The 14,010-nt window shown below is 38.6% G+C and overlaps 1 protein-coding gene across 4 annotated transcripts in view; it reads left to right on the forward strand.

Annotated features, from left to right (window-relative positions):
- The window catches only part of LOC120516522 (interferon-induced, double-stranded RNA-activated protein kinase-like), a 124,464-nt gene extending 115,728 nt beyond the window's left edge, over positions 1–8,736 (forward strand). For all 4 annotated transcript variants that reach the window (XM_039738251.1, XM_039738254.1, XM_039738253.1 and 1 more), the window contains exons 20-23: positions 2,470–2,613; positions 5,684–5,785; positions 6,358–6,420; positions 6,516–8,736. In XM_039738251.1, coding sequence (XP_039594185.1) covers positions 2,470–2,613; positions 5,684–5,785; positions 6,358–6,420; positions 6,516–6,635 — 429 coding nt within the window. In that variant the 3' untranslated portion in view covers positions 6,636–8,736. The remainder of the gene's footprint in view (positions 1–2,469; positions 2,614–5,683; positions 5,786–6,357; positions 6,421–6,515) is intronic.
- The last annotated feature ends 5,274 nt before the right edge of the window (positions 8,737–14,010 follow it).

Below are 14,010 nucleotides of genomic sequence, written 5' to 3' on the forward strand. Positions count from 1 at the left end.
ATTTCAAACAGACCTCAAGGTGCACACTATAATGTATCATATATAGTGTGCACCTTGAGGTCTGTTTGAAATGCATTTGATCAAAGGAGCCATACAAAAAAAGTTCTCTAGAAATCAGACTACTTAATGATTTTCATAAGTTACATACTTTTTAGGTTGAAGAAAGCTGAAATGTAGACTTTCTTCTGATTATTTCCATAGTCTCAAAAGTTCCTTTATTTGAAACGTAGTAGTTAAACTAGAAATTAGGTAATGCCATTCCACCCTCTGCTTTAAATCCGTGTAGAGGTTTTTGGTTCTCTTTTTTTCTAAATGTATAGTCTTTATTGGTCCCTGACAAATTAACTTACAACTGAGTCTGTTTTTTTTTTTAAGTATTTGATATACAGTACTGTATAGTAAACTCAAGATATTGGAAATGGTTAAAAAAGTATAAAATAAGCAATACATTTAATGATTTAAATATTGTTCAAAATATTTTGATAAATTATTTATCATTGATCTGTAAAATCATTCCTACAAGAACCTTGTTTTATTTTGAGAGTAGAAAATACAGTATGGGGCACACTTACTGGAACCCCTAAGGAATACTTACAGTAAATGAATATACCAAATAAATGTCTTTCTTAACATTTCTCTGTTATCCAAAAACTCCTTTGAACTGTGATAATTTCCTGTTTCCCTGTGGTGTAAATATGAGGTTATGCACATGTAAAATCTTTGTCATCCGTCAAGATGGGCAAATCCAAAGAGCTATCATGTCAGATGGAACTAAAGATTGTTGACTTGCACAAATTAGGCAAAGATTAAAAAAAATGTTCCAGACAGCTCAAAATACCATAAAGCACAATTACAATCATAATAGAAACCATTTAGAAGCATGAAACAGTTGAAAGTTTGCCAGTAGAGCCATTTTGAGACAAAACTTGCAGGAGTTAGACAGATCGCAGTCATGAGGCAATTGGAGATAAATATGGGGGTAAATATTGTGCTGTGCTGTCGATCACATTGGCTACCTGGCACGATCCACTTGACACACAATGATGACAACCCATTGTGACTGAGAAACACTACTCAATATCACCTCATTGCTATTATTTACTTGCCTATATGGATCCCCACCAACAATAACATTTTCTCCATTTCCTTCTGCCCTAAACTTTTGTCCATTTGTGTCCAAAAACCCTCCTTCTCCTCCTCCTCCTCACAGTCCACTTGAGGAGCATATGTCCAAAAGATATTAACTATAGTCTCAATGAGACCCAGCTTGACACTTATTACCCTTATCACTCCTCCCATTCACACTGCCAAGACTACCTGTAAATTCTTTGAATACTTTTATATATTCACAATTCCTCCATTTCTCATTTGCTCCACTGTACAAGAACTTACACTCTTCCCCCCAATTGTTTCAACTTATTCCCTTTCTATCTAGTCTTCTGCACACCCAACACTCCCAGAATCATCCTTTCTGCCAAATCTGCTAGTTCTCTTTCTTACCCAGTCATTGTCCTAACTCTTACCTTCAGTTTAACCTTCTCTTCCTGCTTTCCCATCTCCTTCTTCTGGACTGACTTCTTTAACTGGGCCCGCCCTTGACCTGGTAGGCCTCATTCTCTTCCTACAAGGACCAGGCATGGCCAATGCATGTCACTTACAGGGTATGCCCTATCAATTTCCAAAGCTGATTGGAATAATTACATCACTAATTGTTTTGGCTAAGGTTTTACATCTGGATTCACTTCCTAACATTAACCCTCACTATTTATCCAGGCTGGCACCAATTTGGGCTGGTTTGCCCTCTTGGTGGATATGTTGTGAGTCTGACTTCTGTACCATGAATATAATAAATATCAGCAAAGAAACAAACTAATATGTGAGTATCTGAACCAGTATCTCTGAATCAGTACAATAAACAAGCTGAATTTCCACAAACTTACATCTGATAGATGCTGCCATCTTTTTCACTAACTTATTTTTAAATATACAGCATATCTAATAAAAAAGGAGTAATAACAGCGTACAGATGAAAAAAGCGTATTGGTCAGGTTTGACATGTTTTGAGCATATTTAATTGAATATTATTTTCTCTTAAGGACAGTTCTAGAGTTCTATCTCAGGCCTGGTATTGAGTCTTTTAGTTTTGGCAGTCCTTAATTAGCCTAACTGAGTGCCTAATTTAAGTTTGTTTAACTTCTCAGTTTGGCTGTCTAAAATTATATCGCATGTAATTTTGAAATTCTGATTAAAATATATGCATCTTTTTGTTAATATATGTCTTTTTCCCTGCAGTTGAAAAATTGCACATGCAAGAAATAAAACAAAGCATTCAATAACTAGCATTAAAAGCACTTTCATAATTAATTTTATACCTTTGTTTTTGCTGACTACAGAAATTGATTGAAAATCCTTGTCATTAAGTGTTTAAAAACAATTTGTCTGATTTCTTTTTTTTTTTTATTGTTTTAGCCAAAAAATATATTTATAGGCGATGATGACACAGTAAAAATTGGAGATTTTGGATTAGCATGCACGACAAGCAGTGACGATGATAACGCCTTAATTGAACGCACAAAACGCACAGGAACACCCTCATATATGAGTCCTGAACAGGTAATACTGAAAGTTGTTACTACAGTAGTTTTTATTCTGTAATGTACACAAATGTAGCTGTTGTGTTTTTTTATTTATTTATTTATTTTTTTTGTTTATCATGGTAGTTTATTTTGACATTTAAAGTCTATTAAATTGTTTGTGACTGTTTGGAAAATGATGGCTCGCTTAGGTAAATTTTTGTGCCGTCCAAGCTGGTAAGCGCTGAATACCCTTCATGTGGAAAGCCCCTTATGTACATTTTGATGGTACTGGTGGAAAACGTTTGCTGTTTCCATCTAGGCTTACCACTTTATGTGCAATCTCTGGATGCTGAGTTACAGTGTGTCCGCTTTGCTTTCCTCAGGAAAGAGGAGATGAGGCTGTGAGACATTAAAACATCTTTTGTAATGCCACTGTAGTGGTCCATGATTTTTTGGGATTTTGTTTATTAGGTATAGATACATTTTTATCACGTGCTTTTGTTCAGGGTCACTTGGGTGATGGGCAAGAGTGTAAAGGACACAAAATGGAACATTTCTCTATCAGGCAGTCAATTCTGATCATATCATTCATTTTAAACACTGAACTGAAATATCCCACAAGCCTATAATCCCCTAAATCCATTTGGAAAATCCCCTCTTTCTACCACTCATGAAATCTGAGCCTTGTATTATATACCGTTTATTGAATACTATCAATACATTCAGGCGCACTTATCCAATTCAAGACTGTGAGATGCTGGTGTCTGTTCTGGCAGCATCAGATGCAGACCACCAAACCGTCCAGTCACTTTCAGGCCAAACTCGCTCACACTGGTTTCATTTTATTGTTACCAATTAACCCTAACTTGCTCATCTTTGGGGATGTGGGAGGAAAATGGAAACGAGCACAGTGTGAACCCCACATCAACAGAATCCAGATGTGGGATTTGAGCCCAGAATGCTGGAACATCAGGCCCTCGTATATAACATTTACATAAAGTATAAAACATCTTTACTTTTGTCACATGACATCAGTTGGAGGGGTGCCTAAATAATTTCTTTAAATATTCATGAAAACAATTTTTTTATGTATAGTATTATACACACATAATGGATTATTGTCTTCCTTCATAAATTTGAGAAAAATGTCATACCAAACTTACAGAGCTGAAAATTAGGTTTATTTTCAAAATTTAGGCTAGTAGAGACTTTTTCAAAATTGGTGTGGCATGGTAGGGCAGGGCTTAGTGATTTTGCTTCATGATTAAATCCAGCATGCAGGCGGTGTCCTTATGGAGATGGCGCATTCTTTGGTTTTGTTCCCATATCCCTGAGATGTATGTGATGGGTTAATTGTTGATTCTAAATTGGCCATGCAAGTGTATATACACCCTCTGTTATATTGGCACCATGTCTAGAGTTGGTTCCTGTGTTTTGCCTGATGTTGTTAGGATAGACCCGGTCCCTTATAATCCTAAATTGGATTAAGTGAGTTTGAGAATGAATGTAATGAATTGATTTTTTTGAAATGAGTAACACAATGTTTTTGTGTAGGTTTTGAAATAATTAGTACTTGGCACAGTGTTCTTTTGTATAGGTGATAGCATAAAGCCTTTTCCTTCAAAGTCTCATAAAGTTAAAAAGAATATCTATGTTGGTTTTACATAATAACTCTGTACCTTTGCATATTGTTGATATTCGTACCCCTACAATTACAGATTTGTCCTCTTAAGACCATGTCACATTATGTGACTTTTCGAGTGTTTTTCAGTCATTGCCATCATTTACATAATTTTAATGAGATGATGACAGCCACCACCATGTTCCTGTGAAGCTAGTCGTGCAATGTGACGTGCCCAGCAGATCACTCCAACTAGTCCACTACTTGTTCTGATATTTGCCTTTAGTCATAGAGAGAGACTTTGAGGACATGAGAGCTAAAAACCAACAAATGTTCATCCACAATGCATAGAATTCTATAATGAGGAACAAGGAACATTGGTGTTTTAGACCTCATGAACAAAAGAGTAGTTTGTCTGCAGTCTTTTGTTTTGTGTATCGTGAGAAAATGGAAAAAAGAAAAAATAGCTGAACTCATCATGCCTGTTGGAGCGAGCGCTATAAGAAAGGTTGTCAGGCAGCATGCGGTTGACTGTCACAAAAAATTGTGAGCAGGACTCTGCTGGAAGATCAGCACTCAGTTGGTAAACAAGACATCCCCAACGATTTTCAGTTGTTTAAACTGACATGGTCCAGCGCTGAGATCATCAAAAGCAGTCAGCAAGTCTGTCATACCTCACAACTAAAGAGTCGTGTAATGTGACAACATCTTTCGATTACACCAAAGGATTTCATTTGGGTACAAAGCTAGACACTGAAATCGTGTCTCTGGGTTTTCTGTCAGACGGTTATTTTTGTATTCATTATTTGAGCATTTAGGGTCATTTGCAATACTAATACATCCACGTATGACTATGACAGAAGCCTAAACAACATACCTAGTAATTATTGTGATGTAGTTAGTCTTAACAGGACCAAAAGCCAACAGCAGCAAAAGAGCATCACAATTTCAGCTGTACACCCAATTTCACTCTGGGTATGATGATCTTTCCTCTGTTGAAGGCAAATAACACTTGTGGTCTTTGTCCGTTTAAGTGTTTTTGAAGTTCTTCAATATTGCTACAGTATTATGAAATATTTATTGTGTAGGTCTGATTCCTGCTTTGCAAGCAGCAGCCTCTCATAACCTTGAAATAAATGAAGTGTCTTTGAGCAAGTCCTGTTGGGGAAAAAAACAGTGGTCATCTTACTTACTGTTTCTCATAAAAAAGTAGACGTAAAGTGATTGCTCAACAGTTCTCATTAAACAAATGCATACGGAATGCTCACAACATCTTGTTCCTAAAGGATGTCAAAATGTTAGGGAAATAATATACTGGGAAATGGAGCTGTTGTTTTGGATTGACTTGGAAATGGAGCTTTTAAATTACCAACAATTAGCAACACCAAGAAATGTGTTCTGTTTTAGCTTCAGTTGGAGTGCACAGCATTTTAAAATGTCCATATCACAAAAAGTCTAAAAATGTTACTATTGTGTATTATAACAGAACAACCTATCGAACTATGGGAATGAAGTAGACATTTTCTCACTTGGACTTATTTTCTTTGAACTCCTATGGCCAATAAAAACAAAGAGTGAAAAGTATAAGGTAAGGTTCATGTGTGACTGTTGGGTAACTTGTTTTGTATTACTGGTATTTCCCTTTTAATATTAAATGCACTACCTTTTTCATTTATACTTTAAGGGTAGTGCAAGATTCACTGTTCCTGTCAACCTATAATTTGTCTCACTCCTACCTTTTTGGCTTGTTTGTATGCAAGGCACCCAATAGAGACATTTTTTTCTACATTCAGCGGGTCCATAGTAACATGTAACAGTTAGGCTCTTCTCCACTATTCCCAAAATGGCATTCCTGTCACTGCAGGTTCAGTTTTATCTGGTAAAATGAAAATAAAATAAAATAAAATAATGAGAGAAAAAACAAAAACAGAACCATATACAGTCCCTGGGTGGTAATGTTCTAGAAATTGCCAAAACCAGTCACAGTAATACATCTTTTCTTGTTGTTATTATTTAACAATGTCTCAATGAATACATCTAATGAAACATTGATATCCATGGGAAATAATAACAGCAGCATCTTTAAATATATGTTTGATAATTGCAAACATACCTTCTCCAAGGGGATTTATTTCAAACACTTTATTTTTTGTGTTCTAGATTTGGCCAGATGTAAGAGAAGGAAACTTCCCTCAACGGTTTTGTAATGAACATGGCCAAGAAGTAAGTGCTGTTTGTTTCATAGAAACTCCTTCTAAAGCTGAAAGTAAAGACTGAAAATAACACCTTTCTTTAAACTGATTTCACTGTTTTTACAGCGTTTACTTCTTAGAGCGATGCTTTCAGAAGATCCAAAAAACCGACCAACAGCAAAACATCTTTCCACACGAATGGGCGTAATGATAGAAAACAATTCTCTCAGGTCAAATACTGTATAGGAGACATCCATGAAGACATGGGAGAGACTGTATAGCTTAACGTGTTGGATTCTAAACAAATGTATATCCTTCAGGAACTTGGTGGACTCTGTTTCCTGCGGTCAGAAAAGAGGCAAAAGTCAGAGGGGTGTGCTTTAAGGTAGCCTTTTGAAGGCATAACAATTACCCAAGTGCAAACATTTTTTATAGACCTTTTACTGTCTTTTAAACATTAGCCATCAAGGCAACCTCTTATTCTTCAGACTCAGTCTTAGGAAGTGGAATTGCAAAAGGCATTTCTAAATACTACGCCTTGTGTTGGCTGGGATTGGCTCCAGCAGACCCCGTGAACTTGTAGTTATAGCGGGTTGGATGATGGATGGATTTCTAAATACTCCCAATGTGAGCTTGCTTGTTTGCCGTTTACTTCCATTCCACAAAATATGATCACATTTAATGTGGGAAATACTGTATCAACTAAAATTTTTTTCTTGATGAAGTAATCATGGGTCATAATACTGTTTTTATGGTTTTAATTGTGTAATTTGGAAATGAAAATCAGGTTTAAGAGACTTTTATGACAAAAATGCTTAATCTATAATGTAAATGAAATTAGTTTTAAGTCATGTTTGCACTTGTCACAAAAGAAATGTCTTCAACAAGATCAAGTGTTCAGTTTAAAAAGCAATCATTGTAAGCACTTGCACTAAGTTACGGTTTAACCATGTCGATCCCCACTCTCATTTAGATGCATAACTGACTTGCAGTTCCCTACCAAGTTGCGTTTAGTGATGGAGGAAATCCCTGGAAAAGTCAAAGGGAAGTGTCATAAGCAAAATTGCTGAACATTAACTCCACATACGGTCCGGCATACTGTTTTTTACTGGGTTATAGCATGTTGGAAACTATTAACTCTCTAATTGTTAACATCTTGAAAGATTACCAGAAAACGTGAAACGTAGCATGTAGAGTGATTTTACATGAGTATGCTTTTATGGGGTCTTTTCTATGTATGTTGCGACAAAGTACTAAACAGTGACTCACCTAAACATACTAGCTTGATGTCAAAGTTGAGATGTGTTAAACAGAAACCAAATCTCTGCTCTAGAGGTCTGAAGCATCTGCATTGTGTGGCTTTTCCGCTAAACAAGTGAGTCGACCTTTATTTTGAGTCTTGGGTGAAGTACGAAAAAGCAGCACAAAGCTGCGTTGAAGCACTTTATTTAATAAATTGTGCCTTTTGTCGACAGATGAGTGGCATCCTGTGTAATGGGTAATGTGCTTAAAGGAATAGTCAACCTGAAAATATTTCATTTTATAGGCACTCTTATGTGGTTTGTAGGGATTGCTGAGAAAAAATTTTAATCTCATGTTTTCATGCAGAACAGCGGTAACAAAGCTTATGGTTTAATGGAAGCTGGCAGTCACCAACACTGGACAACAGCAAAACAATGTGAAAAAGTCCATAGGGAAAAACCTCCAGTTACTCTTTTTTGTTTTTTTTCTAGTTGTATACACCAATCATGGAAAACGCACGTATTTTTTGCTTAAATATTGTTAAATCGATTCCTCCGATAAAACAAAAGCAGCCCACAACTCGTAAGCTCTTTTACACGAAGTTGTGCTTTTCAATTGAAGACCTTCCTCTCACTACACTAGTCAAGAATCCTGTCTTCAGTTCAAAAGTGTGACCCCCGTGTGAAAGGGGTGTGGGCTTCTTTCGCTCTACCAGAGGAATCGATTTTGCAGTATTATTATGTAACAAAAGATTTTTTTTTGATCCAGCATTGGTCGCCACTCTCTTCTATTAAAGCATAAACTTTGTTAGTTCAGTTCTGCATGAAAGAATGAAATCTATTTTTTTTCTTGGTCATCACCACATACAATATAGGATAAGTAACATTTAAAAAAAAAAAGACTAATTTTTCAGCGGAGAATTTCTTTAAGGAAGGCAGATACTTCTGTGTCATTTGAAGAAAAGTGAAAGATGTGCAATCCAAATGAATCCTAGCCTCAGTGTCTTTGAATCATGTAAGCTGTCCCACAGTATTTGCTAATGTGTGTAAAATTTGACAAGAGTGGACGCAGATCACTGAAGTAATAAATTGTCAGATATCATTGAGTGGGCTGTCTCTTTGCTTCATTTTGTTTGCCATGTTTCCTTTTTTTTCCAGTTGCTCTTGTGTTGAATATCCTCTACTTTTGACACCACTCCAGGCCTCTTGTTTCACAGTGACTGGGCTAACGTCACCAGCCTCTGAGTTTGCTGCTCAGGGATGGCCCACTCGTCTAGTGGTTAGCACTTTTGCCTCCCACATCCACATTTAAATTCCATGTTGTTGTCAATGTAGACGTTGCCTGTTCTCTCCCTGTCAACACGATTTTCCACCAGTCGCTTCAGATTTTCTCACACATTATTATGGACGCATTGTTGAGTTAATTGTTGATACTATTTGGAGGTTGACATGTTTGTAAGATTACAAAAAAAATAAATTTCACTAACCTGTTCTCCCAGAAGACACATTATAAAAAAACTAGAGTACTGGGCGTCACATTCTCACATGGAGAAGCTGTGTCCAAACTCTGGATCACTGAGCTAAAGGAGGTGAGAATTCAGGCATCTGATTTCTAAACTGCAACTGGGAAGGTGTCTGTGTCTCTTTTCAGCCTCACTACATTGTTAAAAGTAAAGAAGGATAACACCAAGTCCTGGAAGCCTCCCTCATTCTTCAAGTCCCCACTATTTAGCATCTCTGAGGAGCCTCCATTAAGCCAAACACCTGGTTCACGATGACAATAGAAAGTACAATCATGGTGACCTCAGGATACTCGAGCTGCCACAATTTTACACTTATCATCAGTCATAATGGAAACTTGTGTCTTTGAGGCTGGGCACTCAGACCGACAGATCACAGCACATACTGGCTCTCAAGACAAGTTGATAATGATGACAGTAGGTAGGTGTCTCACGTGCACCCGGAAGAAAATAGAATTCCCAGAGGAATAGCATGAAATGACAAGTAGATCACACAACTGCTACATCTCATCAACACTTCCCACCATCGACAGCACAGGTGTCAGCCTTACTTCTTTGAGAGCCATAATGGCAGCAGATTTTTATTTCAGTTGCATTCTTCATTAGTAATCAATTATTTTAGCTAATGGTACTGTCAAACACGTGCATTTGGGAATCAACCATAGGGGTCAGAAAAGGGCAATTCCACACCACGCCAGGGGGCGGCGGGTTGCACTAAACCTCTCTCTTTTCTATGTGCAGATCAAACACGAAAAATTCTGCCCATGGCCGATTACAGTCCAACGACTTCACTCCCTGTCCCGGCCCAAATGGCAATTCCCTTGAACCGCCTTAAAAACCCTCCATCCTCCATAATTGAGCAGTTCTGTTTTGGACTCTAACCTGTACAGATTTTACACAAATGTAAGCCTTTTGCAGCCAGGGAAACTATACGGGTGACTGCCCCAAACCTTTGTTGTGTGTCCAGCTGTTTCTTTCACAGAATACACTTCTTTGGCCATAATGTCAATGGACCTACCTCTTGAGATTTAGTTCTTTTTTTTTTTCCTCGTTCTACCTGGGAAAACAAATTGTAGTCGGAGAGGCTGTCAGACTTGCTTTTTCATTGCCTTGAGGGGATTCCCTACTACATGACTCTGTGACAGTGTGCACAGTCTCATATTACCAGAGCATTCAAGCCAATAAGGTGCTGACTTTCCAGATAATGGCCTTCCATATTCCTCAGTTCTGCATTATATGCGCTGTACTTCTGGGTGAGCACTCGGTGCTTGTCTTGCATACGTGGTGCCCACACCTAAAACATAAGTTAAATTAAACCTCTTTGATCTTGTCAGGGCAAGTCACAGATTGGCCAGACTGATTTGTAGAGAGAGTGAAACTAAACGATTAACAGTCAAGAGAGAGCACCGCAACTGCCTCCTACTAGCTAAGGTTACGAAAATGATGACAGTGACTGAAAGTTCTGATTGGACATTTACGCATTTGCCATCCTGGGTTTGAGAAAGTTTAACTACAGAGAAGAGCCTTATTTTACCGTTTTTCCGCTCATGTATATTATTCTTCTCAACATGTTTGATGTGCTAAGTGATGTGCTTAAGTACACCATCTGGTATGCATATATGGGTAGAGCAGGCCCTGCCTGTAGGCTAGAAAAAGTACTCATGTTGAGTAATAATATGTTTTCCAATTTTATTAAAATAACTACAGTGATACCTTGGTATATGTCCGCTTTGGAATAAGTCCAACTTGGTATATGTCCTGTTTGGACATGAAAAATTTTGCTTGGAATACAACTCGCGTGCTACCCTTGTTTACCTCTCTCTTGAGACAAAGCCACGACTGCCCACGAGCATCAGTACGGCAGTTGCTAGCATTCAGTGAACAACCCACATGCTACCTGTTGTATAATGATTGTTCAATGATGCTTTTGTTCATTGCTTAATGTTCGGGTGTTGATTGTTATGGTCTGCGTCTTTTGAGACGTATGACTGCCGGAGGGAGGGGTGTGGTTTAGAAGGCACGCTGTATGGAGAGTTGGTTAAACATGGTTCAAAATAAACAGCATTCGAAACGTTATTCTGAGTTTGTCGCTACTTCAGTCTAGAGAACACTACACTACCCTTGTTTACCTCTCTCGAGACAAAGCCACGACTGCCAACAAGCGTCAGTACTCCAGTTGCTAGCATTCATTGAACACCCCACGCTATAACTTTCTGAATTTTCACGTGATTTTGTGTTTTTTCGCGTAAATTTGAATTGATTGTTGAAAAGTATGAAGGTGGCATGCGTATCCGGAACATGGCTGCTGCATACCGTATGCCGAGGACGACGGTATCTACGATTGTGAAAAACAAAGACGTTATTAAAAAGTAAAGTGAGGTTACATTGTCATTTATTTCGTGTAATTGCTTTTGTATTTATGTATTTTAGTATTAAGCAGTGTTTAAATTATTTTATACAACCCCATCAATGTATAATATGCCAATAACAATAGGATTTTTTTTCATGGGAACGGATTAATCATTTTCCCTTTATTTCTTATGGAAAAAATGTGTTTGGTATACGTCCTGTTTGGTATAAGTTAAAGGGTCTGGAACGGATTAAGGATATATACCGAGGTACCAGTGTATATATAGGTGCTGGTCATAAAATTAGAATATCAAGACAAAGTTGATTTATTTCAGTAATTCCATTCAAAAAGTGAAACTTTTATATTAGATTCATTCATTACACACAGACTGATGTATTTCAAATGTTTATTTCTTTTAATTTTGATGATTATAACTGACAACTAATGAAAGTCCCAAATTCAATATCTCAGAAAATTAGAATATTAATTAAGACCAACGCAAAAAAAATGATTTTTATAAATGTTGGCCAACTGAAAAGTATGAACATGAAAAGTATGAGCATGTACAGCACTCAATATTTAGTTGGGGCTCCTTTGGCCTGGATTACTGCAGCAATGCGGCGTGGCATGGAGTCGATCAGTCTGTGGCACTGCTCAGGTGTTATGAGAGCCCATGTTGCTCTGATAGTGGCCTTCAGCTCTTCTGAATTGTTGGGTCTGGCGTATTGCATCTTCCTCTTCACAATACCCCATAGATTTTCTATGGGGTTAAGGTCAGGCAAGTTTGCTGGCCAATCAAGAACAGGGATACCATGGTCCTTAAACCAGGTACTGGTAGCTTTGGCACTGTGTGCAGGTGCCAGGTCCTGTTGGAAAATGAAATCTGCATCTCCATAAAGTTCGTCAGCAGCAGGAAGCATGAAGTGCTCTAAAACTTCCTGGTAGACGGCTGCGTTGACCTTGGACCTCAGAAAACACAATGGACCAACACCAGCAGATGACATGGCACCCCAAACCATCACTGACTGTGGAAACTTTACACTGGACCTCAAGCAACGTGGATTCTGTGCCTCTCCTCTCTTCCTCCAGACTCTGGGACCTTGATTTCCAAAGGAAATGCAAAATTTACTTTCATCCGAGAACATAACTTTGGACCACTCAGCAGCAGTCCAGTCGAGACACTTCTGACGCTGTCTCTTGTTCAAGAGTGGCTTGACACAAGGAATGCGACAGCTGAAACCCATGTCTTGCATACGTCTGTTTGTGGTGGTTCTTGAAGCACTGACTCCAGCTGCAGTCCACTCTTTGTGAATCTCCCCCACAGTTTTGAATGGGTTTTGTTTCACAATCCTCTCCAGGGTGCGGTTATCCCTATTGCTTGTACACTTTTTCTACCACATCTTGTCCTTCCCTTCATCTCTCTATTAATGTGCTTGGACACAGAGCTCTGTGAACAGCCAGCCTCTTTAGCAATGACCTTTTGTGTCTTGCCCTCCTTTTGCAAGGTGTCAATGGTCGTCTTTTGGACAACTGTCAAGTCAGCAGTCTTCCCCATGATTGTGTAGCCTACAGAACTAGACTGAGAGACCATTTAAAGGCTTTTGCAGGTGTTTTGAGTTAATTAGCTGATTAGAGTGAGTGTGGCACCAGGTGTCTTCAATATTGAACCTTTTCACAATATTCTAATTTTCCAAGATACTGAATTTGGGACTTTCATTAGTTGTCAGTTATAATCATCAAAATTAAAAGAAATAAACATTTGAATTACATCAGTCTGTGTGTAATGAATGAATCTAATATAAAAGTTTCAGTTTTTGAATGGAATTACTGAAATAAATCAACTTTGTCATGATATTCTAATTTTATGACCAGCACCTGTATTATATAACTATATATATATACGCGAGGGGGCGTCCGTCCTGGTTATGTTGGGGGCCTCAGGTACAGGGCTTGGAAGCCCAGCCCTGTAGGGACCCGTGGCCACCGCCAGGCGGCGCCCCAATGCCTGCATATCCCTGGAGCCCAGCACTTCCGCCACACCAGGAAGTGCTGGGGGTAAGACGACAGGGGACACCCGGACGGCTTCCGGGTGCGCAGCCGGCACTTCCGCCACACTGGGGTGTGGCTACGACAGATTGGTGGGAAGCAGCTGGAGCCCATCCGGGTTCCCATATAAGGGGCCGTCTCCCTCCAGTCAGCAGTGGATGTCGGGTGGAAGAGGACAGAGCTGGAGAGAGGACGGGAGGCGGCCAAGAGAGAGGCACAGTGACTGAGAGGCCTGGACTTTGGGGAATCGGTGCAAGAGGCACTGGGGTTTGTGTGCACTGTAAATAGTATATAACTGTAAATAAACGTGTGTTGGGTGAAATACGATGTCCGCCTGTCTGTGTCTGGGTCCCAGTCCACAATATGCAGTATATATATATTATACTGTATAACTGTCATAACTAACTGTGTTAATGTTTAATTCAATTTGATGTCTGCTTTCAAAACGGTGATATATTAAATTT

This window comes from Polypterus senegalus, chromosome 16 (assembly GCF_016835505.1).
Source record: "Polypterus senegalus isolate Bchr_013 chromosome 16, ASM1683550v1, whole genome shotgun sequence".
Lineage (NCBI taxonomy): Eukaryota > Metazoa > Chordata > Cladistia > Polypteriformes > Polypteridae > Polypterus > Polypterus senegalus.